The sequence below is a fragment of the Haliotis rubra genome, unplaced genomic scaffold (genome assembly GCF_003918875.1).
Source record: "Haliotis rubra isolate DU_JTF1 unplaced genomic scaffold, ASM391887v1 Scf712, whole genome shotgun sequence".
Lineage (NCBI taxonomy): Eukaryota > Metazoa > Mollusca > Gastropoda > Lepetellida > Haliotidae > Haliotis > Haliotis rubra.
The window spans coordinates 177,730-204,904 of NW_025767427.1; the positions used below are offsets into that span (position 1 = coordinate 177,730).

The 27,175-nt window shown below is 40.3% G+C and overlaps 3 protein-coding genes and 1 long non-coding RNA gene across 4 annotated transcripts; 2 read left to right on the forward strand and 2 right to left on the reverse strand.

Annotated features, from left to right (window-relative positions):
- Positions 1–1,904: 1,904 nt before the first annotated feature.
- LOC124259200 lies at positions 1,905–9,369 on the forward strand. Its single transcript, XM_046693295.1, has 6 exons — positions 1,905–2,057; positions 5,049–5,148; positions 6,511–6,635; positions 6,966–7,038; positions 8,192–8,319; positions 9,074–9,369. The coding sequence occupies exons 1-6, from the start codon at positions 2,021–2,023 to the stop codon at positions 9,139–9,141; spliced, it is 531 nt and encodes a 176-aa protein (XP_046549251.1). The 5' UTR covers positions 1,905–2,020; the 3' UTR covers positions 9,142–9,369.
- A 4,158-nt stretch (positions 9,370–13,527) lies between these two features.
- Positions 13,528–14,856, forward strand: LOC124259179. Its single transcript, XR_006893772.1, has 3 exons — positions 13,528–13,568; positions 14,491–14,630; positions 14,676–14,856. It is a non-coding gene; the product is annotated as an uncharacterized LOC124259179 (long non-coding RNA).
- Positions 14,857–17,257: 2,401 nt separating this feature from the next.
- LOC124259178 (myoneurin-like) lies at positions 17,258–18,919 on the reverse strand. Its single transcript, XM_046693275.1, has one exon. The coding sequence runs from the start codon at positions 18,879–18,881 to the stop codon at positions 17,364–17,366; it is 1,518 nt and encodes a 505-aa protein (XP_046549231.1). The 5' UTR covers positions 18,882–18,919; the 3' UTR covers positions 17,258–17,363.
- A 2,453-nt stretch (positions 18,920–21,372) lies between these two features.
- LOC124259182 lies at positions 21,373–26,645 on the reverse strand. Its single transcript, XM_046693279.1, is given in 4 exon segments — positions 21,373–21,957; positions 21,959–22,516; positions 23,339–24,257; positions 26,559–26,645. Coding segments are annotated over 3 exon segments (1,632 nt in total). The 5' UTR covers positions 23,828–24,257; positions 26,559–26,645.
- Between the last annotated feature and the right edge of the window lie 530 nt (positions 26,646–27,175).

The following is a 27,175-nucleotide window of genomic DNA, read 5'->3' on the forward strand; positions in this document are numbered from 1 at the left end:
TCATCTCCAACAGCAAATGAATTACTTAGTAGACATTGGGGATCAGTCACTTCGTCTCACCGATCCGAGCCTTCGGGGCAGATGAACTTAACTGGCTTAATTGCTAGAACTACAACAGCACAATTTAACTGTTGTCGTAACTACAACAGTTGCACAACATCAATACGTTGTCAAAGCAGTACGTTGTCAGTTTTGTCTATCGATTGCTCTCATAGTATACTGTATTATTATCAGTTGCTTTTCCTTTTACTTCTGCCAGGAGATACTATAATGTAAGAAATCTTGTAAAATCACAAAAACGGCTTGAACAATAACCCATTGTAGTTAGAACAGGAACATATGGATTACCACACAACGATAGCATTATGTCATCAGTGGATGGCAGACACATGGGGTCAAAACGATAAGTCAATATCGGGTATGTCCACCATTGGCAGCAACACCATTGCCTTTCATTGATTCGATGAGTCTTTGAATAGTGTTCTGGGGGCGGTGGGTTAGCCTAGTGGTTAAATCGTTCGCTCGTCACGCTGAAGACCCGGGTTCGATTCCCAACATGGTAAAATGTGTGAAGCCCATTCTGGTGTTCCCCGCCGTGATGTTGCTGAAATATTGCTAAAAGCGGCGTAAAACTAAACTCAATCCGGTGTGGATAGCATTCCACACATTACGCAGTTCATCTTAAAGATTTCGGCGAACAGTATGGCGATTTTGGCGGTGTCGTTACACGATGTTGACCCGGACGTATTCGATCTCTGGTGGTTCCTGCCTGCTGGTATCTGATATGTGGTCTGAGGATGGTTGAATCACAGACCATATAGAATAATCTATTCTATGGTCTCTGGTTGAATCAGAGACCATATAGAATAATCTATTCTATGGTCTCTGGTTGAATACTGGCATTGAAGCCGCTGCGCGACACCTCAACTTGACGCCAACTTGAAGCATGACCAAGACATGTTCACGTTTCTCCGCTAACAGTCTTGGCATCTCTTGTGTCAATACCCGTCACGTCTACAGCCACAAGTGATGTGGATTTTTTTAAAGAGCTGTGGGCTTATGAGCTGTCCTTCATCATGGTTTGTCTACAACAGACCTCATTCGCTGATATATTTTCATATGACTTAAGCCCGGAAAAAAATACATCCATTTTACTGGTGGTGCTTTTTCAGTGCTGTTCAGTATATATCCTATACGTGGACACTTTCATTCCTGCACTCCCGCGGCCGGCACGTAGTAATAAAATGCTGGTTCTTGAAAAGAAAAGATGGACGAATCGGTTTTTGATATTTTTTTTGCAAGTGTTATTCAACAATTTCACATTTAGCCCGCCAATATCGGTGTGAGCTTCGAAAATTATGCTCAAGTATTTTCCTTTGAATTTTTATAGACGTTCAAAATGAGAAAAGAAATTCTATATGGGATATTTAATCATGATTTCATGAAGAGAAAAGTGTGATGATACTACACGGCCAGAAAGTCTATCAGTCTGAAGAGTATTAATTTGTATCATCATAAGTATTATCGAATTTCAGTTATCAACATATTTTTTAAGAAAAATCAAAAGTATTTTGAAACTGAACTGTATTTAGAAAAATAAAAGAGCAGTCGTCCAACTGTTGCTGATGTTTCTTGTCAGTAGATGTATTCTGGTGATAACACACATTCTACAATAACCAAAATGAACAGGTACTCAACTCTCAAGCATTGTTTAGCCAAAGAACCAAAGACAAAGAACAAAAGCTTCGTCCAAAGACTTATTTTACGTCAAATATTCAACAGCTACAATGGACGCAAGAGTCGTAGAGTTCAGTCCTTTGGTCGCCAAGTTGAGTTTGGTAGATCAATTCTTTTAGTGATGGGAACCAATCGGATCATTCACACTCTCCTGGTATTGATTGGATCTAGCGATTTGCTTGTATCGTGGCACTGAAACGGGTGAACGACCATGGAATAAATATAAAACAGGGTTCCTGCAGCTGGGACGGCACTTGCCTCTGGAACCTCATCAACAGCCACGATGTCATCCAACCTCGTCGTATTCTTGGCCCTTGCAGGTAGAGTTCTCACCATTGCATTGGCTGACAACATCATTTGTCGTAGTGTCAGTGGAAGTTTTGATTTATATTTTCTCGTAATGATAATTATAATGCTTTATTTTGTGATCATTTTCTCTTATTATCGCAGTTTATCAGGAATATCTACCTCTCAGTCACTGTTTGAGACGCGGGTTATCGATAATAATGTCGAAACAAATTTTTATTAAAGCTTTTAACAGTATCATTTGTCATAGTATATGTGGATGTTTTATTATCTCGTATTATTATCATTATTACTTTTTTTCTAATTTGTACTTTTAATAGCAGAAAACCTTTTAGCTGAGAATTTTTTGTCTTATCACGAGAACCTTTGGCGAGGTTTATTCCTAACAGGAAGTGTTATGATTTGTTTGAGTGACATTCCTAACAGGATAATTACGATAAGAAAAGACGAAGGTAAAATCGATTCATCATTTAATGTCACTTTAAAAATAACAGATATTCACGATTTAACTCAGTAGAATAAGCTTCACGAACCGCGCATGAATACAGATTTTAAACGAACCGCCCATTTCAATATGGTGTCAAATACCTTAAGCCATGTTTCGGCGACTCAACGGGAAACGCTTATGTGGGCTTTAAATGAAATTCCAGAAGGGGAGCATCACATTGATTTGTTGAGCTTGAAAGTAGTATCGGACTAGTCGACCAGTTAAGTGTTTCCTATAGAGGTACCAATTTATGAGATTGACTTATCGCATCATAACTATATACATGAATAAATGATCTTGAGCAAGAAAAAAGATATATATATATATGTGTGTTTTAGAAATTATTGATTGACATAGCCTTAATAAAATTTAGAAAGTGTTGATTCTATATTGATTCTATATATATATATTACATAGATAAATAAAAACAGAATGCCTTTTTCTTACATACCCGTGGGTGAGAAACCCATGTGAGAAAACTGGTATCACACATATGTGTGAGATCGATTTCTAATCCCGTGATTGGCTACTCCATGGTGATGACCTAGGGTCAGGTTATGACGGACTACTTTCCTGATTAAAATTCATTGATAAGTTACTCGTGCTTCAATCGAACAGAAATCTGTTACTCGTGCAAAAAATACCCCCTTTACACCTACCTGTTATTTTCGCGATTGCAACATAAACAGGTATTTATACAATGAGTCACAAGTAGAATAAATATAACACGAATCTATTTATTTTCTAATTCCTTTTATTAAAACTTTTGATTCTTAGTCATGAATTCAAAATGGCTCCAACAATCAGTGATACCTGTGTAAACAATTATGTGAAAATCACCGTTAGAGATAAAGCCCTTGATTCCCTTCGAATATTCAAAATGTACAACACTGGTACTTTTACTGGAGAGATGCGACAAGTGTCATGTGTCGTCTTGCAAATATACCTGACACGATAACGTCAGTGCCTGTCCATTGTGAGATCGATTTGCCTCGTTGTTTCTTTGATGCATTGATCAAGATGACATGTTTCACTGATACACATGATGAAGACCCACTTCCAGCTCCGAGATACTATGTGATTGCAATGTTATCAAATTCACTCATGAGAATCTGAACCAAAACACACTCGTTGAAACAATGTACAACATGGTACGTTTTGCAAGGCTTCATGAGTGCAAATGGCGGCACACGTCCTTTCTATTCAATCGAACATGTACAGGAACGGTTGATCTACACATAAGTCATTGCTCAAGATATTCCTCCGACGCATGATAATGAAAAGTTTATGTCTTGATAACTTACAGGATGTAATCAACTCACATTTCATACTGACAACTCCGTAAATTCCGTTACATTCCAAGTGGCGGTTTCTGGCTCGGGAAAACGAGAAGGATGTGGCGAAGAAGAGTAGTCCCCCATTGATAATGAACGTAACCTCAGCAATGTCACATTCAAGCACACTGGGTGCACCTAATTACACACACTCAAAAGTTTTGGCTCCGGTCGATGGGAGAACATTGAACGTAAACTGGTACACAAGTACAGATCCCCAATGTGCAGAGATATCCAAAACAATCTTCCGATGACGACAACAACCAAGCGATAACGATGACGTCACTCGCTCAAATATTTTACGCTTGCAAGAATTAAAATCATCCACATTTGCAAGGTCACATCATCGTTTTAAAGGGTTTAATTAATTTTCTGTGATCTTATCTAATATTTTATCATTATCACTAGAGAATTGCCTTGATGACGCGAAGAGTTGGCAGAAACCATTTTGTGGAGTTTTTGGGTCGAACCTTGGTTGATGAGTAGTATTAACATTTGATTAGGAAGCCTTGGTAAAGTCACGACATGTCACTCATTCATAAACGTTGTGTTGTGTCATTATTGCGCACCTACGATGAGAAAACATGAAATTGAATGAAAAGTAGTTCCGTTCGATATATATATATATATAGGTATATAAGAAGAAGTTTCTGAAATACCAATCACACGACACGGATCTTCTCCACACATGTTTCATATATATATATATATATATATATATATTATCTGAAATTCACGGATCTTTCCAACATGTTTCACTTTTATCTTCAGGGAGAAGTGATTACAGTTAAACGGATTATGTTATGACGTCAATTTGTCATGACGTCACAATGCAACTGTATACAAATGTTGTGACGCGGCGTTGCCATGACGTCACATTAGCGGCTTTATATTGACAGTATATATATATATATATGTTAGAAATTATTGATTGACATAGCCTTAATAAAATTTAGAAAGTGTTGATTCTCCAATGCAGCAGTGGGTTTAACTATTAGTGTTGGTCAAAACCTTTTCATTCGCTGAGAAGAGTTATATCCGAAATTTATTATCGTGAGTTAAAATCCCAGTTCCCACTGACTATATATCTAGGTTTGTGAACAACGTATCCTGAAATTGCTGATGTATTGTTTACACGACGTGAAACCATTTAACTCACTAATTCTGTTTTGGTCATTTTTCAGTCGCGGTTCCCACAGCTCTGGCAGCGACGTGCACGGTGTGCAAAACCAACTTTGACAGCGTCTACAACAGTGCCTCCACGACGAATGGCCAGAAATGCGAGTACGTGTTACAATTTAGAAACCTCCGAGTACAACCACATCAGTGGTGAAGCGGATAAAGCGTTGACCGAGAGGGGAAGGTCGTTGGTTCGATCCCCAGTTGCGTTATTCCAACAGACGTTAAAAAATGGTACTTTTTAATACCCTGTCTGGCGCACACAATAACCATGAAGAAACAAGGACTTGCTGACTCGGAGTATACTGTGTCTGAGTGTGGAGTCCATGTTAAACTGCGGCCTGGTATCTTAGTGGGCCAACACTAAAACCGGCATATTTACAGAAGGCGACTGACGGACTGAGTATGGTTTTACGCCGCTTTTAGCAATATTCCAGCAATATCACGGCGGGGGACACCAGAAATGGGCTTCACACTACAGAAGGCGAAGTACACCCACTCTCACACTGTTTCCAAATTAACGGGGCAGTGGGGTAGCCTGGTGGTTAAAGCGTTCGCTCGTCACGCAAAGACCCGGGTTCGATTCTTCACATGGGTACAATGTGTGGAGCCCATTTCTGGTGTCCCCCGCCGTGATATTGCTGGGATATTGCTGAAAACTAACGAGAGTTACACTGCACCTCCACCAATGTCAGCATAATGGTTGGCCTGATCCGCAACAGGATCTGCTTTATTCCGATTACATTACAAGATAAAAATTTTGAGTCTTAGTTTGTTGTTTCGCCTAACCAGACAATATCAGCAGGGTTGAATCCGGGGTGCGAGACCAGTGTGACTGAAGGACATAACTCTGCACAGTGAGATTCCATCTGTGACCAACTCGTGTCATTCCGGGGAAGACCCGTGAAGATCCGGGTTAGGATTGGTCTTCAGCAACCCATGCATGTAAGAGGCGACTAACGGACCAGATGGTCAGGCTCGCTGACTTGGTTAACACGTCATCGGTCCCCAATTGCGTAGAACGATGCTCATAATGTTGATCACTGCATTGTCTGGTCCAGGCTGGATTATTTACAAACCGCTGCCATATAGCTGTAATATTGCTGAGTGCGGCGTTAAACAACAAACCAACCAACCAGAATTGACATTCCGGGGAAGGTGGGGTAGCCTAGTGGTTAAAGCGTTCGCTCGTTACGTAGAAGGTTCCATTCCCAACATGGGTACAATGTGTGAAGCCAGTGTCTGGTGTCACCGCTGTGATATTGCTGTAAAATTGCTGAAAGGACACGTCAAATGGCGACTTGAGCCTTCTTGCAGATTACGGAAGGGTGAGTTGTGACGAATGTGCAAGATTCAGGCATCATGCAAATAGGTCATGATCATCACGCAAACGTAACGTCTGTTGCAAACGGGTACCCGGTAGGTTAGTACCAATTCAGATAGTAACAACGTGTCATAAATTTTCAGTGCCATTAAGGCGTACGGTGGATGTCTATCGAAGGCAAGCGGAGATGGATGCACTGCTGTGATAACCAGGTCTGGGGAAGCTTCGGCTGCAGTTCTCGCCCTTTCCCTAGCAGGATACACCTGTGGTGAGTAACTTGTATTAGGAACTGATCATTTAATACCAGGTGTATGGGGAGATAATGGGAGATGAATGCATCACATTTTACAGTCAAAGAACCAAAACTAAATTGACGTATGTCAGATTTTCACTGGACGAAACCAAAATGTACTAACCTGAAAATATACGTCCACTCTTGTTTAACTGACCACAACATTAGCCATTTGTAAAATTGCAAAATCATATTCCTTGCCTGGACTTACTTTATCCTAAGATGGTTTACTACAGCTCCCAAACAATCAGATTACGACACGCCATATGCTGCCACTTCCGTAACTTCCGTATATTTACTTTTCAGCACTAACATCTACATGTGTTTGTGAACTCGCCTACCTGGGAAGATCAATGACAACCAATGACTTGATGTGTGTGTAAGTACTACAAACACTTGGGTTGTTCAATCCTATCAGTCGCAGCAAACAGCAATTTTCCCAGCCGATGTGATCGAAAAACCAACACAAACAATAACACAATAATAACGTGACAGGATCAAAATAAAGTGAAACCTTTCCAATCCGGACAACCCACTTTATGGACTTACCGGTATAAGGCGACAGATGTTTGTTGTTCAGGGGTTTTTTTCTTTTGGGTTTTTTTCATTTGTTGTTGTTGTTTTTCGAAAATTGTTCGGGTTTTTTATTCTATTTTATTATTGTTTTTTAGGAGGGTGGTGGGGGTTCATTGCTGTTTATTTAGACCGTCTATTCTCATAAGTTTTTAACCACGATACTCGTGTCATGTGGAATTTGTTTTAGTGAGGGCTTAGGGAGACACATTTACCAATTAACAAGTTTTACTTTTAAGATTAGATCAAATTCGACATTCATGAACAGAGTTCTAAAATGTGAAGTCAGTAACAGTCTTTCTTCATCCCTATTCACTCTTTGTCATTTTCAAATTGTTTTGAATATATTTAATGCTGTCAACATGTTTTGAGACTGCCATGTAATGAACGAAACCTTCCCTTAGTATTTGTTACAATTGGTGAGAGACAATTCATCTATTAACATGGTCGCTTAGTGTGTCTAACAGACCACCAAGCATATCATTTTTCTTTCGCCTTGTCCTTTCTGTGTACAAAGGCCCTAAAGCGAGTTTTGATCTTTCCTCCGATTCTCCCATCTACCTGGCGCTCCTTTAAATTTGAATGGAATACAGAAACCTTCGGTTATAACGAACCCCAACTGACCACTAATTGTAGTTCGATACAACCGTAGTTCGTTGTACGCATTTCGATTATTATATACAGCCAGTGACCAAAAGGCAGTTCGTTATATCCGACAGTTCGTTATAAGCGTGTTCATTATAAAGTAATTTACTGTTTCTATCAAAATCATATATTCTGAGAGACTTCACAGTCCTTTCTAAAAAGTTATTATCTCCCCTTTCATGTATTATCTCCCTTTATCAAGGACACTTCCGGAGATGTTTTCAGTTCTAAATGGTGTCCTAACACATCATTGTCAACTGTTTAAAGCGCCCGTAAAATCTCAACAAGTCGTTCAAATGGTATTCTTTTGCCAGAGCTGCAGCCAAGTATGTAGAGTGTACTTACATGACTACGTCCGCTGGGTGTGACTCGACCAAGACAAGCGCTGATATGCGCTATGCAGCCAGGATGAAGACCACAACACATTGCGGATGTGCCGCTGGTGAGTACAGCTGTGATTCACCAAATCTATGATTTTGTTTGTTGTTTAACGCCGCACTCAGCAATATTCCAAGTAAAACAGTGGCGGTCTGTAAATAATCGAATCTGGACCAGAGAATCCAGTCGTCAACATGTGTATAAGATTCTGAGAGGGGTGTTTTCACACAGGAGCCTAATGTTACCACATGGAGAGCACAGACCTAAACGTTATTTTATCAAACGAAATTTCCGTTATTCCAATTTTTGGTTTATTTTCAGTTTATTCTCGTTAATTCAGTTGTCTTTCAAAACCTAGAACATTTTAAGGTTTCTTTTTGTTTTTTTGTATTTTTGTCTCCAAATTTCGAGACTGTTTTCTGTTACTTCGAGTATTTTCATGCAAATTCAATTGTTTTCTCTTTTGTTACTTATTTTTTAACTCGAAAAGTGTAACGGAAATTGCGAAAATATTCAAGTAACGAGAACATGGAAATTGCGCAAAATTAAGCAAAAACTTGAATTAACGAGATGTTTCGGCGTAAAACCATACTCACTCACAGAAAAATTACGAATAACTCTCCTCTCTGTTTCCATTGGGGGCGGTGGGGTAGCCTAGTGGTTATTTATCGTTCGCTCGTCACGCCGAAGACCCAGGTTCGATTCCCCACATGGGTACAATGTGTGAAGCCCATTTCTGGTGTCCCCCCTTCGTGATATTGCTGGAATATTGCTAAAAGCGGCGTAAAACTAAACTAACTCACTCACTTTGTTTCCAGGCAACGCTGTCCGAGTCTCCTTCATCAGTTTCGTGTTCGTCGTTGTTGGGATGTTTCTGAAGAACTAGACGCGGACGACAGCCACTACCTTCCAACGGACGGTCATAACAGAGTGTTTTCCTCATTCAGTAGTCATCAGTTTACATGTATAAAGTACATAACATCTTCTTCAGTTGATCGGTTTTTAGTATCTATCGTCTTATTTCGGCTGGAGAAACAGCACCACCTCTTAATTTCCAGACAATGCGAATGACGTGTGATGTGAGTTTCACTGAATTAAACTGCTTTGTCTTGTTGCTGTTTGTGAATTGGATTGTTCTTGCACAAAGCAAACTATTAGTACTGTCAACAGACTGATGCAGATAAAACTTATACTATATTAGTGTCAACACCAACTGTCAACAGTTATTTAGTGTGGCTAACACAAATTGTCATCATAGTCGAAACAGAAAAAAAGAGGTAAGACAGGGATACAGCTTTTTGATGGGGAACGGATGTGTGCATAATTTCTTAAATCATCCTAGTAGAAATTTTGATGGTAATTGAGGCACTGATATTAACAAAAAAGACAAATACATATGCTAATTAATTTACTCAGTCCAACTTTATACCCATCAGTGAATATTTATTTATATTTTTGTTAAATATGTGTTTATTTTTTAATATATATTTAAACACTATGTCAAGGCAGGATGGGGAGGTGGCACCCCTCTGAATACATCCTTGTGAGAGAAGTGTAAGACATAAAATAAGGCTGTAGATGTAAGATCATGCAAAAACCCAACCCTGTGACATACCATATTCGTTTGTTTCTTCAGTGTTTAACCTGATACTCAGCAATATATTATATGTGAAAGTTGTCTGTAACTAATTGGGTCCAAACCAGACTTGTTTTACGCAGCACCTTATAATATACTGTGAATAAAAGTTAAGCGCTGCCTAGTATATTTTGCCAATATAGGAAATCTTTCAGAAAAAACAACTACCATAATTTGGTTTAGTTCTTTTAGTTTAAAAACAAAACCATTATGGAAATTATCTTTTACTTTAAACAGTATATATGTGCTTTTGGAAACTATGCATTTTGTTTTCCTCAAAAAAGTTACCTTCTTTTGAAAAGTGAAAATCAGAAATGACTGTTATATAAGTCACATGATAGTCATTTTGACAAGTGAAACCTAAGTTTAATAGTGTTGTATAAGCAGAATAGGAATAGTTATTTTGCATTAAAAATCAGTGCCATCATATCTTTAACAATATTTCCTTTAATTGTAAATACAAATGATTATGATATCCCTAAACCAGTTACCAGATGAACCTTCTCTAACTATGGATTGGTCTTCCCAATTATTTTAGCCTAACATTTCCACAGCTTCACATCTAAGGTTTGAAATAGGCTGGCGTTTAACTTTTATTCTCGGTATATTACAGTGGTATGAAGTCGATCTGAAAATAATTATTCTTGTTATTAACACTGTTATGAAAACAATAAGGAAACAGAACTTAAAGGCCCAAATGGACTCTTAGAGGTTGACTCTACACCACATTGACATCCTCACCTTGTGCCACAGACAATGAAACACAGGACACAGAATAAATGCAGTGAATTTAATTTGTAAATCACATAAACAAGGTCAACATTCCATGCATAAAAACAGGTGACTGTCAAAGTTATTCCATCAGACAAAGTCTGACAGATGACAAACAATGATACAAGATTGATTGATATATGTACTAAACTACTGTACATAACACACATGCTTGTAACATCCTACAAACATATATAACATATCATATATGAACATGAAAAAATACCACACTGGACAAACAGGTCAAAAGCTAAAACACATGAAGATCCAGGTTAGAATTGATCTCCAGTAACCCATGCTTGTGGTAACAGGCGACTAACAGGATCAGGTGGCCAGGTTTCCTGACTTGGTTGATACAGGTCATTGTATTCCAACTGTGTAGATAGATGCTCATGCTCTTGATCACTGGATTGTCTGGTCCAGACTTGAATGTTTACATACAGCAGCCATATAGCCGGACTATTGTTGAGTGTGGCGTAAAACTAAACTCACTCACTCACTCAAAAGCTAACCCATGGTATGTATTTCACCTTGATTGTGAGCATTGCCATGGAGATGGATAATGGAAGACAGAATGACACACAAACTGTGATTGATCTCTCACCTGGGAATGTCAGCCCTTACTCATGCCATCTCACAGACATTGTAAATGATGTCTTGTGTTTGACATAAAGTTGTCTTTTATAATTTAGAGAGATGTTTTCCAGTCATTCATGACACTGGAAACATAATAATGAACGTTTCTTAAGTGTCCACAAACAAGTAATACAAGGATATTTCTAGCTCTTAATTGTCTCCAGAGTAACTATGGCAACATTTGTAATCTATTGAAACTGGTAATGGAAAGCATTTCATTCTGGTGGGCCACTGCTGCAGATAAATAAGTAACAAACTGCTAAGGCTTCTTGATGAAATATCATGAGATGTTTTCCTTGAGTTATTCTTGTCTCTCAATTCTGTCTCTTCCTTTAGTATCTGAGCACCTTGGACAGATATTTTGTTACAGTGCTACTCATACAGAAACTAAATTCACTATATAGTGAGATGTGAGTCTCACCACTGATCTTAGTCTCACTACAGAACAGTCTCACAAAATTTCTGCATGTCACTATAGATCAGCCCCTCTCTCCACAGACCAGCATCTCACCATTGAACAGTCTCACCACAGATCAAAGTCTCACTAAACAAGAGTCTGTCCATAGATCAGCATCTCAGAATAGACTCCGGACTCACCATAGACAGGCGCGTAGCAAGCCAATTTTTTCGTAAGCCTGATAGGTTGCAAAGCTTTATATTTAGATAGTATTGAGGGCTTGTCCAACTTATTAGCAACAATCATGTGTAAACCCGGGCTTTTTTCTGTAATGGTAGCTATGCCCCTGACAGATCAGTATCTCACCACAGATCTGTGTCTCACTATCTATCATCTATATATTTGAGTCTCACCACATATCTGAGTCTCACTATACATCAGAGTCTCTCTATAGATCAGCATCTCATCACAAACTGGAGTCTCAGGTCAGTAATAATGTCCGACAACATCCTCCTCACAAGTTATTATGATATTGCATCAAGTCATTATTGCTTATCAAACATACACATACCGATATGATTCGGATAATAATAAAACTAGCATTTTATGTCCACTGAAAGACCAATAAGAACTGTGGCACCAAATGTACAAACACTGATTATACCAATTGTTCAGCCTCAACAATGTTAGTTTCTAGGAGAAGATGCAGAAAAGTGAACATGTTAATGACTTAATGTGAGACAAAGGACAAATTGTGATGAAGTGATTTAACAACAGCTAATGATGATGTTAAACACCTGATGATGTTAAACTCTTTCCTGCCTAACATCTAAACATGCTAAATCTAGTTTCAAATTAAGCAGCTTCAAAGTGATCCCAACTTAAATTGTAAGATGAATGACCTTTCAGCAGCATAGAGACAGCCCTGAGGTCTGGGTTTGATTCCCTACATGAGTACCATATAAGAAGATACCTGGTTAAGGGGGGATGGGGTTAACAGGATTCCAAATGTCATTGTGCTTATCAATCATATTATGTGGGGTAGCCAAGTGGTTACAGTGTTCGCTTGTCATGCCGAAGATGGTTTGATTCCCCATATGGACACTGTGTGAAGCCCACTTCTGGTGTTCTCCGCCCTGATATTGCTGGAATGTTGCTAAAAGAGGCACACACTCACTCACTCCTCTGAATCATTATTATTTGATCATCTGTAAATCAGAAACACAAACAAAACAAAAATTGATGACAATGAGACTGTAATACTAGTAAATTCATTTGTCATCATATTCAAAGTAACAGTTCTGTATTGAAAATGAAATTGAGATCAGAATATCGTTTGATTAAATAGCACAATACTGTTTCAAGGTTGTCACTGAGACATATCAATGATACATTACCACATACAGCTTCTCAAAGACAAAGTATATCTTAAAATCGTGAATGAGTTTGTTGAAGATTTCAGTCATATACAATAATAATGCGTCCATTTGTGTGGCATTATATAGCGCCAAACTCCACATGAATAGCACTGCACAATAATACCTGGATAACCTAGCTTAGGCGCTAGAAGGTTATAGTCACATGACTTATCCCACCAGGTACCCATTTTCTGCTGGGTGACTCCTATGTATTATTACATGTGAAACTTCATAAACAATACGAAGAATTTATTGATAAGTTAATGCTGAAAAGGTTTTTCAAAAACATGTGACATATTTTTATGTCTTTGTTAATTTACGACAAAAGCATGATTCCTATTCTTTATTCTGTACATATAGAAAAGTTGTAAATATGTATGTATAGGACAAAATAGCAAACAGTCAGCATCAGTTCTAAAACAAACTAATATAAACATGGGAGCACGACTGCTTAGGTGTCTAAAGGCGACTGGGACCACAGCTGCCTAGGTATCTAAAGGAGACTGGGTGACCACAGCTGCCTAGGTGTCTAAAGGAGTCTGGGTGACCACAGCTGCCTAGGTGTCTAAAGGCGACTTGGACGACAGCTGCCTAGGTGTATAAAGGATACTGGGACGACAGCTGCTTAGGTGTCTAAAGGCGACTGGGACCACAGCTGCCTAGGTGTATAAAGGATACTGGGACGACAGCTGCCTAGGTGTCTAAAGGAGACTGGGACCACAGCTGCCTAATTGTCTAAAGGAGACTGGGACCACAGCTGCCTAGGTGTCTAAAGGAGACTGGGACCACAGCTGCCTAGGTGTCTAAAGGAGACTGGGACCACAGCTGCCTAGGTGTCTAAAGGAGACTGGGACCACAGCTGCCTAGGTGTCTAAAAGAGACTGGGACCACAGCTGCCTAGGTGTCTAAAGGAGACTGGGACCACAGCTGCCTAATTGTCTAAAGGAGACTGGGACCACAGCTGCCTAGGTGTCTAAAGGAGACTGGGACCACAGCTGCCTAATTGTCTAAAGGAGACTGGGACCACAGCTGCCTAATTGTCTAAAGGAGACTGGGACCACAGCTGCCTAATTGTCTAAAGGCGACTGGAACCACAGCTGCCTAATTGTCTAAAGGCGACTGGGACCACAGCTGCCTAAGTGTCTAAAGGAGACTGGGACCACAGCTGCCTAATTGTCTAAAGGCGACTGGAACCACAGCTGCCTAATTGTCTAAAGGCGACTGGGACCACAGCTGCCTAATTGTCTAAAGGAGACTGGGACCACAGCTGCCTAAGTGTCTAAAGGAGACTGGGACCACAGCTGCCTAGGTGTCTAAAGGAGACTGGGACCACAGCTGCCTAGGTGTCTAAAGGAGACTGGGACAACAGCTGCCTAGGTGTCTAAAGGAGACTGGAACCACAGCTGCCTAGGTGTCTAAAGGAGACTGGGTGACCACAGCTGCCTAGGTGTCTTAAGGCGACTGGGTGACCACAGCTGCCTAGGTGTCTAAAGGAGACTGGGACCACAGCTGCCTAGGTGTCTAAAGGTGTCTAAAGGCGATTGGGACCACAGCTGCCTAAGGTGTCTAAAGGAGACTGGGACCACAGCTGCCTAATTGTCTAAAGGCGACTGGGACCACAGCTGCCTAGGTGTCTAAAGGAGACTGGGTGACCACAGCTGCCTAGGTGTCTAAAGGAGACTGGGACCACAGCTGCCTAAGTGTCTAAAGGAGACTGGAACCACAGCTGCCTAGGTGTCTAAAGGAGACTGGGACAACAGCTGCCTAGGTGTCTAAAGGAGACTGGGACAACAGCTGCCTAGGTGTCTAAAGGAGACTGGGTGACCACAGCTGCCTAGGTGTCTAAAGGCGACTGGGACCACAGCTGCCTAAGTGTCTAAAGGAGACTGGGACCACAGCTGCCTAATTGTCTAAAGGCGACTGGGACCACAGCTGCCTAGGTGTCTAAAGGAGACTGGGACAACAGCTGCCTAGGTGTCTAAAGGAGACTGGAACCACAGCTGCCTAGGTGTCTAAAGGAGACTGGGTGACCACAGCTGCCTAGGTGTCTTAAGGCGACTGGGTGACCACAGCTGCCTAGGTGTCTAAAGGCGACTGGGACCACAGCTGCCTAGGTGTCTAAAGGAGACTTGAACCAGAGCTGCCTAGGTGTCTAAAGGCGATTGGGACCACAGCTGCCTAAGTGTCTAAAGGAGACTGGGACCACAGCTGCCTAATTGTCTAAAGGCGACTGGGACCACAGCTGCCTAGGTGTCTAAAGGAGACTGGGTGACCACAGCTGCCTAGGTGTCTAAAGGAGACTGGGACCACAGCTGCCTAAGTGTCTAAAGGAGACTGGAACCACAGCTGCCTAGGTGTCTAAAGGAGACTGGGACAACAGCTGCCTAGGTGTCTAAAGGAGACTGGGACAACAGCTGCCTAGGTGTCTAAAGGAGACTGGGTGACCACAGCTGCCTGTGTCTAAAGGAGACTGGGACCACAGCAGCCTAGGTGTCTAAAGGAGATTTGGTGAGCACGACTGCTTTGTCTTTGTTAATTTACGACAAAAGCATGATTCCTATTCTTTATTCTGTACATATAGAAAAGTTGTAAATATGAATGTATAGGACAAAATAGCAAACAGTCAGCATCAGTTCTAAAACAAACTAATATAAACATGGGAGCACGACTGCTTAGGTGTCTACAGGAGACTGGGTGACCACAGCTTCTTAAGTGTCTCAAGGCAACTGGGTGACCACGGCTGCTAGGTGTCCAAAGTGGATTTGATGGTTACAGATTTTTGTAGGGCATTAAGTTTGCAGTTCACAAGTTTGATAAAAATTTAATTACATTTTCAAGCTATATAACAGTGAAAAACAATGGTGAAATATTCACATCTTCAGAACAAAAATACACTGATTTTATTACTATTGCATATTGTTATTGTACAAGACAAGTTCATGAACACTGAAGCACAAGTACATCATTCCACAACTACAATGCCCTACAGGAAAAAGATGATTATCATGGAGAGGTTACGATTCAAAACCGAGTTGTTATTTCTTGACCCTAAAATGCCAGGTGATATCGTCAGATGGAAAAAAGTTTGGGGTCATGAATATTATGGAGGATATATTTTGGCCAAATAAAAAAATGTGGTACCGATTACACCTCTTTAAAATTTAGGGTAGGTAAGTAGGATATTATTTTTTTACATATTTTTTTTTAGAAGGAAAGTACAAACTAATAACACATGTATCAACATGTAATTGTTTATTCAATCAAGCTTGCGGCCATCATGTCGACTTTCTCTATGGCCGATATATGTCAGTGCCAGGAAAAAACAATGGTATCTGAAAGCTTATTTTATTCAGTCTGCTTAAAAAAACTGGGTCAACACCAGAATTCAAGGGTCGGTCGGGTAATCGGACCACCACATTTTTTTAGGCCTTTTTGTAATCATCAAACAATTTCTTTTCGTATCCCAAAAATATTCATGATCTCTTATTTCTCTTGTTTTGTAAGAAACAATCATGTTATTTATCCAACATTATGAGCTGCTTGTGAATTTTGTCACACTACAACATTTACTATCATAATAAGTTTGCAACATGAAACATAGTATGTCACTGATAATAATATACATATTCATTTTCTTTCAATGTAATATCATTTTCATTAAACATACATGCATTCGGTCATACCAGTTTATAATCTCCCATCACAACATATTGCGACTGTCATGATTCATCGATAAGATGACATCAGTGAAGCCCTGGGTTCTCTGGTCCACAAAGCCATCTTAGTGTTAGAATGAGTGAGTGAGAGAGATGAGTTTTACGCCGCTTTTAGCAGGGGACAAAAATGGTTTCACAAAGAGTACCTATGTGGTGAATCGAACCCGGGCCTTTGGCATGATGAGTGAATTCTTTAACCATTGGGCTACCCCACCGCCCCAGTTTTAAGATACAGGTAACATCCATATTATAACACTGGCTAAAGAAATTGTAGCACTAATATCATGTTTGAACTTGCATAGCCTTGTTTATGAAACCGGACTGCCCTGAAGTGGACCTTGAAACCTTAAACGATGATGAATATCAGGTCCAGTAACTAACAAGAGAACTCTCCACTGTGATATCACCTAGTTATAACTGTGGGGATAAAACTGCTGCTGTTGCTGATAATATGCCTAGATCATAGCTGCATCATAGTGTACTTGACCCAGGATCAACTCTCCACTGTCATAAGGCTCATATGTGTTTTATCACCTAGTTATAATCATGGGGATAAAACTGCTGCTGTTGCTGATAATATGCCTGAATCATAGCTGCATCATATGGCTGCTGGTTATTGCCTACTGAAGTCACCGTCTCATATGTCTGGGTGGCGTCTGGGGTCATGACTTGAGGAACAGATGCTGGGGTCAAGGTCGTGACTACTTGAGCCGCCTGGAGGTTGAGAGGCGACACAGCTTGCTGCAAGCTGGTGATGACTGGGTAGGGGGTGTGGGGGGAGTCAGAGGAAGGAGGAGGGCTGATGGGAGAATGCTGCATGTAGAAATGACTGGCATTGGTGGCCATGGCGTGCTGTCTCTGAGGGCTGAGTGTGGGACTGGATGAGGGAGGCTGGTCAGGGACTTGGGCCTCAGTGGTAATGGTAGTGAGGGGGATGGTTGACTCCACTGTATTGGTTGTGATGCTCTGAGATGTTGTGGAGTCTGTCGTAGACAGAGGCAGCAGGATGGCATGCATGGCATGTTCTGCTGCAATGACATTGACTGCTCTGTCTAGAACTTCAGCAGTGGGCATGGAGGTGTCTGTCACAGTTAGCGAAGTGTCTGCTATCCCAGAAGTGTCTGATGCTGAATGTGTCATACCAGACTGGTCCAGACTACCAGTTTCAAGATACATCTTAGGGGCATCAAACCCAGGTTCTAGAGTCTTCAACTGGGACATAAGAGCCTTGATACGTTCAGGGTCATACTTATGTTTGTTACAAAGATGCAGCCTCATGTTTCCTCGTGTGGTACTCTTGTACGGACAGTCAGGGCAGCTGAATGGCTTCTCCCCTGTGTGAGTCCTCATATGAACAAGTCGCTGTGTTTTTGTCTTGAAAGTTTTGTTACACTCAGAACATGAATGTTTTCTTTCATCACTGTGTCTGTGGAAAACATGGCTGTTGAGACAGGTCCTGCTTTTGAATCCCTGCCCACAAACTTCACATACAAACGGAGTCTCTACCTGGTGGATAAGCTTGTGGTCCTTCAACTGAAACTTGGTGAAGCACTCCTTGCCACAGATGTCACAAGTAAACGGTTTCCATCCTTGTGGAAGTGGCACGCCATGTCGGAAATACTTGTGGTAATGGATGTAGTAGAAGTTGGGATCTTTAGTCTTGTAGCCACAGATATCACAAACTTTTGGACTTGCTTCCCTTCTCCTTATCACAACATTCTTAATCACTTCATCAGCCGTAACATTGTGGGTGTTCAGAAGATGAGTCACACACCGTTTTGGAAACACAAACTCATTGCCACAAAGCTCACACTTGTACTGTCGTTCACCTTCCTCTATATGTTCTGCCATTCTCTCAAGTTCACTAGCAAGCTGGCTAGTGATGTCTGCTTTGGGCCATCTTTTCCTCTTCTTGGGCCGAGGCTTTGTGATCCTTGGTGCTGATGGCTTTTCCAGCTCTTTGGCTGGACTCGGGCTCGGGCTGAGGAAGATCATTGGCAGATCATAATCATCATCCTTGTCATTCTCTCTCGTCAATCGATTCAACTCCATCTTTGCTCTCTTCTTTGGAGGAGGTCTCACAGCCACGTGGGTCGGCAGAGGCAATTTTCTGTAAATACAAACAGGTAATGATTAATTTTCAGCAATGTTACTTCTTCAAGGTCATCGCAGTCATCTACTGGCCACCTTCATCAACCCCACCTGTATACATATGACATTGTTGAGAGGTGTATCTAATATTAATCAGCCCATAAGAATATGCCATGAATGATTCCAAGCCAAATATGCCCTACAGCTACCCAATGCATGAACTTTATGAGAAGCAAACTCTAAACTCTAGGCTAACACTGAAGCATGATATGTGTGGAGCATACACCACTCGGTTTGGAGAATGTACAAGTGAGTGAGTATGGTTTTACGCCGCTTTTAGCAATATTGCAGCAACATCATGACGGGGACACCAGAAATGGGCTTCACTCACTGTACCCATGTGGGGAATCAAACCCAAGTCTTCGTCGTTACAAGCAGACACTTTAACCACAAGGCTACCCCACTGCCCCATGTACGAGTGATGTCACGCAAGAACCATTTCTGTTTATGAAAGGTAAACTGAGTGCTCATTGCTTTCAGCACTCTTTGGATTCAGACTCATGGGAACCAGACCACAAACTGACTGCATGATGTCTCACATAATGTGGTTACACAAGGAGTATACTTCCATCAGATTCCGTCGCAGATGTACCATACAAACAACTGACTGATATCTTTCCATTGTCTGGTATACTTTGCACAGGTATTGGTAACCATGGATACCATGGGGTGCACTGAAGCAAGTTAAACGAACTCATTATACTGCAGTATTGAAACAGAATCCTAAAAATCCTCTTTCTGAAAAATCTACTGCAGAAGTTATATAACTACACCAATAGATAATTACATGGAAACACACTAATTCAGTCATCCAGGTGACAATATTTCACCTAGCTGACTGTGTTTCACCGTACTCAATGGTAGAGACTGCTGCTTTTGCATGAAACACTGCTTTGCTTCAGTCAGTTGTTTACAGGGCACTGGCTAGGGCATAAAACAACATACATACATTTGGCCTAACAGATTAATCAGTTATTAGGGGATGGATGAGTGAGTGAGTGAGTGAGTGGGTGGGTGAGTGAGTGAGTGAGGTTTTATGCTGCACTCAGCAATATTCCAGCTATATGGTGGCAGCCTGTAAATAATAGAGTCTGGACCAGACAATCCAATGATCAACAGTATGAACATCGATCTACGCAGTTAGGATATGATGACATGTGTCAACCAAGTCAGCGAGCCTAACCACCCAATCCCGTTAGACACCTCTTACGACAATTAAGAGTTGCTGAATATCAATTCAAACCCAGATCTTCACAGGGATGATGACTGAGAGAGTATCTGACGAGGGTCATAAAAAATATGGCAGGCTCAATGGAAGGGTCATAAAATTTAACATATTTGGGGAGAGTCAAATAAGAAAGGACATTTTACGATAAAACATAAAGTGATTTCAGGGGATGGGACATGTAAAGAATGTAAAACAAGAAGACATGGTCATCAATATCCCCGTCACAGTGTTCTGTTCTTACTTGGTTCTTGTTTTTTAACTCCACCACAACATTCATGCCCTGAAAACACATACTGCATTTGGTTTCCCTAACTATAACTTTTTTCGAGAAAATCTGTCCCCAATGGGGATAACTAAGTCAAGTAACACATGACAAGGGCCATAACTCGCTAACAAATTGGAACATGGTTTCCGTTTTCAAACTCCATCAAGGCATTCATGCCCTGAAAACATATACCAAATTTGGTTTCCCTATCTTTAACGGTTTTCGAGAAAATCTGTCCCCATTGGGGATATCGTGCACTAAGTCAAGAAACGCATGACAAGGGCCATAATTCTGTAACAAATTGTAACACGAGTTCCGTTTTCGACCTCTATCAACGCATTCATGCCCTGAAAACACATACCTTTTCCCTCTCTATAACGGTTATCGAGAAAATCTATCCCCATTGGGGATACCGTGAACATAGTTTCCGTTTTCGAACTCCATCAAGGCAGTCTCTAAGGGACAGCCATGTGTTCGAGAACAGATGGAGACGGCACAGCACAGGTTAATGAATAAATAACTTTGTCTGTGAACGTGCTTCTCGAACACCTGGCTGTCCCTTTCTCTGCACTCCTCCCTCGTAACAAACAGTGAACTGTGTCAATATTTTAATGATAGTTTGTTAAACAACTTTATTATTTTTATGACAAAAAATCTGCAAAAACCTCACAGAGTGGGTATGATGTTTTGATCATGATCAGCGTTTCATTGAGTATGTTATGTTTATTAGTTTTCGAGTTAGATTGCAATTCATCGGTCCGCTTTTGAGCCAAACGGACTATAGGAGAGGGTCATTATTGTCAGTACACTTCTGCATCAAAATCCTCCCTCCCTTACTCCTTAAGAAATGACTGGTCCCTAAGTCATGGCAGTGACTGTCCACTATTTCCAAACAGTTCTTACCTTGCCCTTCCTTTCTTGCCTTTCTTCATCCCCGTCAAAGCATCCGATGCATTGTCTGGCTTTCCTGCTACCTCATCCAGGATAGGCTGAGGCACTGTCATATTGGCACATGCTTGGATCCCCTCAGTTGTTTCACTGACATTGTTCTTAAGTATTTCAGGCATACTTGGTGTGACAATTATTGTCGAATCTTGCATACTTGTCTCCATAGTAACAGGCACAGTGTTACTGACGTCCTTGTTGACTAGCTCAACCGACTGAAGCAACTTCTGTTTCCTGCCCTGAAGAGTTGGAACAGGAGTCTCCTCTGCTGCCCCTCTGTCCATGGAGTCCATGTCTAGACCCAAGTTATCACCTGCCTCAGACATCTCCAGCAATATGTCTGAAGCACCCAAAGGTTGTTTCCACTTTGTAGCAGTGTAACCAGGTTTCACATCATTAAAACTTATGGATTTCTCAACCTTCTGTCCAACTTTGCCTTTTCTGATGGACTCTTTCTTGGCAGCGTTTCTTGCCTGAAATCTGCCTTTTGGTCCTGCCTTAACAACTGGTCCAACAACTTCCTCCTCCTCATCATCATCAGTAGTCATCAGTAGCATCATCATCATCATCATCTTCCCACACATCCTCAACAACCTTCGGGGCAGTTGCTCCTCTGGTGCCATATCTATGCCCCACAGTTTTTGAGATGGTTCCTGTCAGTTTTTTCTTTTGACCCCGCTTGAGTCGGACCCTTTTGGCTGTTTGAAAAGGGGATTTAGCAATCTCAGACATTGCCTTGAAGTAACTCTCTTCTGTCCCCACATTTTGATCCTTCTTAGAATTCTTATTTGCATTTTCAAAGGACACCTTCAGCTTTGGCCAGCTTCCAACATTTGTGGACATATTGTGCTTAATCATGATACCATAGCATAGATGTTCCAGATTATGGATTTCAAATATTTTGGATAACACTTTTATCTCCTTGACTAATCCAAGGTTAACTTTGACCTTGCCAAGGTACAGGAATGTCACAAACACTTTCAGGGTAGATTCAGAGATGTGCACCGGAACAATGATGTTTGAAAACCTAGAGTCGACACCTTCTGAGAGGAGGCTTGCAAACCGCTCACTCGACATGGCAAGCACCAGCTTGTGCAGCTGAAAACAGGCATAATGGCTTACAGTCAGTCTTCATTATGAGGGAATACGACTGCAGTTATTTGTCATTTGACAATAGTGAAAGTTTGTTTTGTTTATTGTTCTACACCACACTCGAGATATATGACAGTCTGTAAACAATTGTGTCTGGATCAGACAATCCAGAGACTGACATCAAGAGCATCGATCTCTTCAATTTGGATATGATGACATGCATCGCCTGACCACCTAATCTCATCAGTTGCCACTTACGACAGGCAGCTTGCTGATCAATTGTAACCAAGATCTACATAGGACTAATTGTTATAATAGCTGTCTGCTATTTGATGTGGTGGGTTGCAAAGAAATAGTAGAGAAAAATATAGCAATGTTGCATGGGTCTGAGGTCCATGGTTTAATAATACCTATTTTTCAAATCTTGCCATATTCACTAAGAACAAGTTATAACTTCTTTTCATCCATCATATTTATACATATTTAGTTGCTTTGCTTGTTCTCAGTTTATTTTTCAATGCTCATTATGTGTGCATGAGTGTGAGGGTATGTGTGTATGTATGCATGTGTGTACGTATCACAAAGGGGCATCAAATATTGTGGTACATTTAGGTTATACGATTTTTTCCAATTATTTTATTTTTTAACCGGTTCAGTGAAGAGTGAGGTTAAGCCAGTTTATATAATTATGTTGTAAAGGAATAGAACTTTTATCCTGTTTTCATGAAATTTACCTTTTCATGGTCCATTTCAGAACACAAACTGTGGTTTCAATCATCATGATTGGATGAACGAATTACTAAAGAATGATTCTATTGAAGTTTTTACCTTGATAGTAAACTTTCCAGTAGAGATTGAAGCATCACACAGTTTGTGCTCAGTCATCAAGTGGAACAGCAACAGCCGCGTCTGATCGCCCCACTCCTGGTCATACAGCTCCACCTCCTCTGCAGGATTGATTCTCACTGGTCGCTGTGTTGTCTTCGCCTTCTCAGCTATCTTCTTGGCAGGAACGTTGACAACCATCTTCATCTGGGTGTCCTCCACACAGGTGGGCGGGGACATCATGACTGTGTTGGCCATGTTGTGGGAGCTGTACTGAGTCTGCTGGTGCTTCAGCATCACCCGGCCATACTCCGTCATTTCTGTTTTGGATGGCAGGGGAACATCTTTAGCAGTGTCTTGACTCATTAAGTGAGTGTTACTTTCGAAAAGCGGTAAGCTGTCACTGATACTTTTTTGGAAGATGTCTATAAGCAGTCTCTGCTTGATGTTGATGAAGAGTTTGTTGTGGAAGAGACTTAGCCATCTCCTCATCTAGAACGACAGTGTGTACAATCTCCAAACCTTTACTTCTAAGCAGCTCATAGTTCCTTCTGTCAGTGTCAATGGATCGAGAAAAGCCTCCAGGGTCTTCACAGCTCTTATCCAGACCGGAATCAACGGAATATGTAAATTTATCTGTTCCAGGATCTGTCTGAACAAGAGCAGACTGTAGGTATGCTTGCTGGACAATATCAGTGACCTGAGCTTCGTACACTGCTTGTGATCCTGTGTTGGTAACGAACCCTCCATACTGCCCATCTTCCGCGGCATGGGCTTGAGACCAAGCAACCAGCTGGGAGGGATGGGTCATCCCGATGTCGGGGATGGTACTCTGAAGGTCGGCGGATGACACATCGTTCACCCCGTGGTCCTGACCGTCACCTGGGTAGTCATCCATTCCTACCAGTCTTGTACTGACACCCTGCAACATAAAACAGCCCATGGAAACCACAGAAATAGAGTGAGTGAGTGAGTGAGTGGGTTGATGCCAGTGATTGAGTGAGTATTGAGCAAGAAGTGAAGAGGAGTGACCAGAGTGAGGAGTGAAACATTGAAGTGGTTTTACCACATTTAGCAATATTCCAGCAAGAACAAAGAGGTGACACCAGAATTTGGCTTCAAACCATTGACTGACTGACTGAGTTTAGTTTACAGCTTTTAGCAATATTCAAGCTACATCAAGCGGGGACAAAAAATGGGCTTATCAAATTGTACCCAGGGATTTGTTCTTCCTGAAGATGCCATATCTTTAACCACTGGGCTAAGATAACTTGCTCAAAACATTGAAACCATGTTGGGAATTGAATACGGGTCTTCAGCGTGATAGGCGATCGCTTTAACCACACTAGTCTTTGATTGGTGTATAAACATGTAATTGTCAGCCAAATAGTAGTAAAAGGCAAGTACTTTTATTTATGCTGCATCTTTTCCATCCTGTGCTTGGACCAACCTCAGCATCATGCATAACAATGAATTGAAAATTGCCTACTGGGAATCAAGAACAGTTCAGACTACCAATGACATTGACAAGCAAGTAAACTCAAACTTTAAACTCAAATTTTATCCTCAGCAGATTTCAATCACAGATTTTCATTATAGACTTTTTTTTCAAACTTACATTATACTATAACAATAGTGTTTCATAACAATAGTGTTTCGGAGTTGCTTAACATTGGTTACCATGGTTACAACAAAACCCATAAAGAATCTCTTATAAATCTCAATGTTTCCATTCAGTGTTAACCTTTTACACTGACATTCTACTCATGCCTTTCCAGTATTAAAAAATAAATTTGCTATTTGCTCTTTTCCTATGGATTTGGATTTGTTGGCTGTCACAAACTTGGAAATCGTGTAAGTTTTATCGGAATCTTTAAAATGCATTAAGTGGATGTTTTTAAACAAACCTGAAGATCTGATCTTGACAAAAGCAAAAAATACCTTTTAGAAATTGCAGATTATAAATTACGTAGATATTTAGTTAGATTCAGAGCTGGATTACTAAGGTTAAAATTTAATGAAGGACGATGGTGTAAAATTAACACAAATCTGAGAACATGTCCTATTTGTATGGAGGTCTAGAAGACGAATACAACTGTGCTTTCAATTGTCCTAGATTTGATGACTTACGTCGTAAATATTTACCAAGTGACTTCAAAAAATACTAGTATGCATAACCATAAGAAACTACTTTTAACAAATAACGTACATAGACTGAAAATCCTCAGCAATTGAACAATGTAAAGTTACTATATTTATATGGGATAATATAAGAAACTAACGGATTGTTATCCAAATTTTACTAAACATGTTTTTCATATATTTGGATATGATATAGTCCAATAAAAAGTTATAAACTTGTGACAATGTCCTAGCTATTCCTATTTATCTCTGGTAAAAACACTTTAAATATGATAGCTAACACACTAATTTAGAAACAAATTATTGTATTTTTGCACAGAATTTAATAGTATAATTCATTTGGTTCTTTAAATTTCAATATATTTAAATAACATAAACCTTACTATATCTGTAAACGATGTTAATTGTTCAAGACATAATTAATTAAGAATTGACTCAAAATGTAACATAGTTATCGAGTTTAATTTTTTTTATTTCAATAAATAATTCATTATCTAGTACTAACCTAAACTTTTTCCTGGATTACTTTTTTCAAAATGTTTCAGAGATGTATCTATCTGTCAAAAAAATCAGTACATTATACAGATACAAAGGTCACTAAATAATAACCCAAGGTACTTTTACAAAATGAAAAAAACATTTCCAATACATGTGCAGAGTGCAAACATTGTCAGTTAGCTTTGAGATGTCCCGTTATAACAACATCTCAATCTGGGTCAGCGGTTTCGAAAGCTTCCCGACCATTCTATACTTCGTATCAGATAAGTCACGATCCCCTAAGTTTCGCGACTGAAAACAAGCTTTTTAATTTGTTTTGGACATTGTCATGGTTTCATCTGCAAACTACGCGACACAACCCATCGATTTACACAATTTCCAGATGCCACAAGTCCTATAATCTCTTCCAGTTCGACATTATACGTTTCTGTTTGCGCGAGGCGCAGGCAAATTATCTGATATGGCGGCCATTTTTAGTGAAGCTGAGCCTAACCCCGTTATAAAAACCTTCATACTTGACTTTAGGCATGATTAAAATAATATATCGCATAGTCTCGTGAATAAAATCAACAATCTGCTTTACCGATCCAGATTCTTGATCTTGCCCAGTATGTTATAATGCTGATTTTGATGACGTTTTAACACGCATCGCTTCGTTGTCCAGAACAGACTTCAGTAATGTGACCTTGACTGAGAGTTTGCAGCAATTTGATTGGCTTATTTGTGAATACATCAGTTTTTACATCCAGTCTCTCAGGTGCTCGACATTGAGTATTCATTGATTATTTGGCCAAACTACGGAATGTGAATGTACCCTCTTTAGATATAATAATAGCAGCTCAAATCATAAGTATCATATGTGTCTACATAAGTAACATTGTTAGAGTTTGAATAAATGTGGTAAATTATGTTTCGGCACTTGAGTTACTTTTTATGATTATTTAACTTTCAAGTTAAGTGGTTATATTTTCGGAAAAAGTAAAATTTCACCAAATTAGCTGGTTAACTACAACTCGGACAAATTATCCTTATTTCAGTGTGATTTTTAACGAACGTCAATCTTGGTAATTCTGCTTCTGGAAGGGGATCATTGCTTGGGGGCTACAGCTTTTGGGTATGTATGTTGAATATGCCTCATTAGCATAATGGTAAACAGTAAAATTCGCCCTCCCCTCCAGGCTGCGTTTTTGACAGATCTTC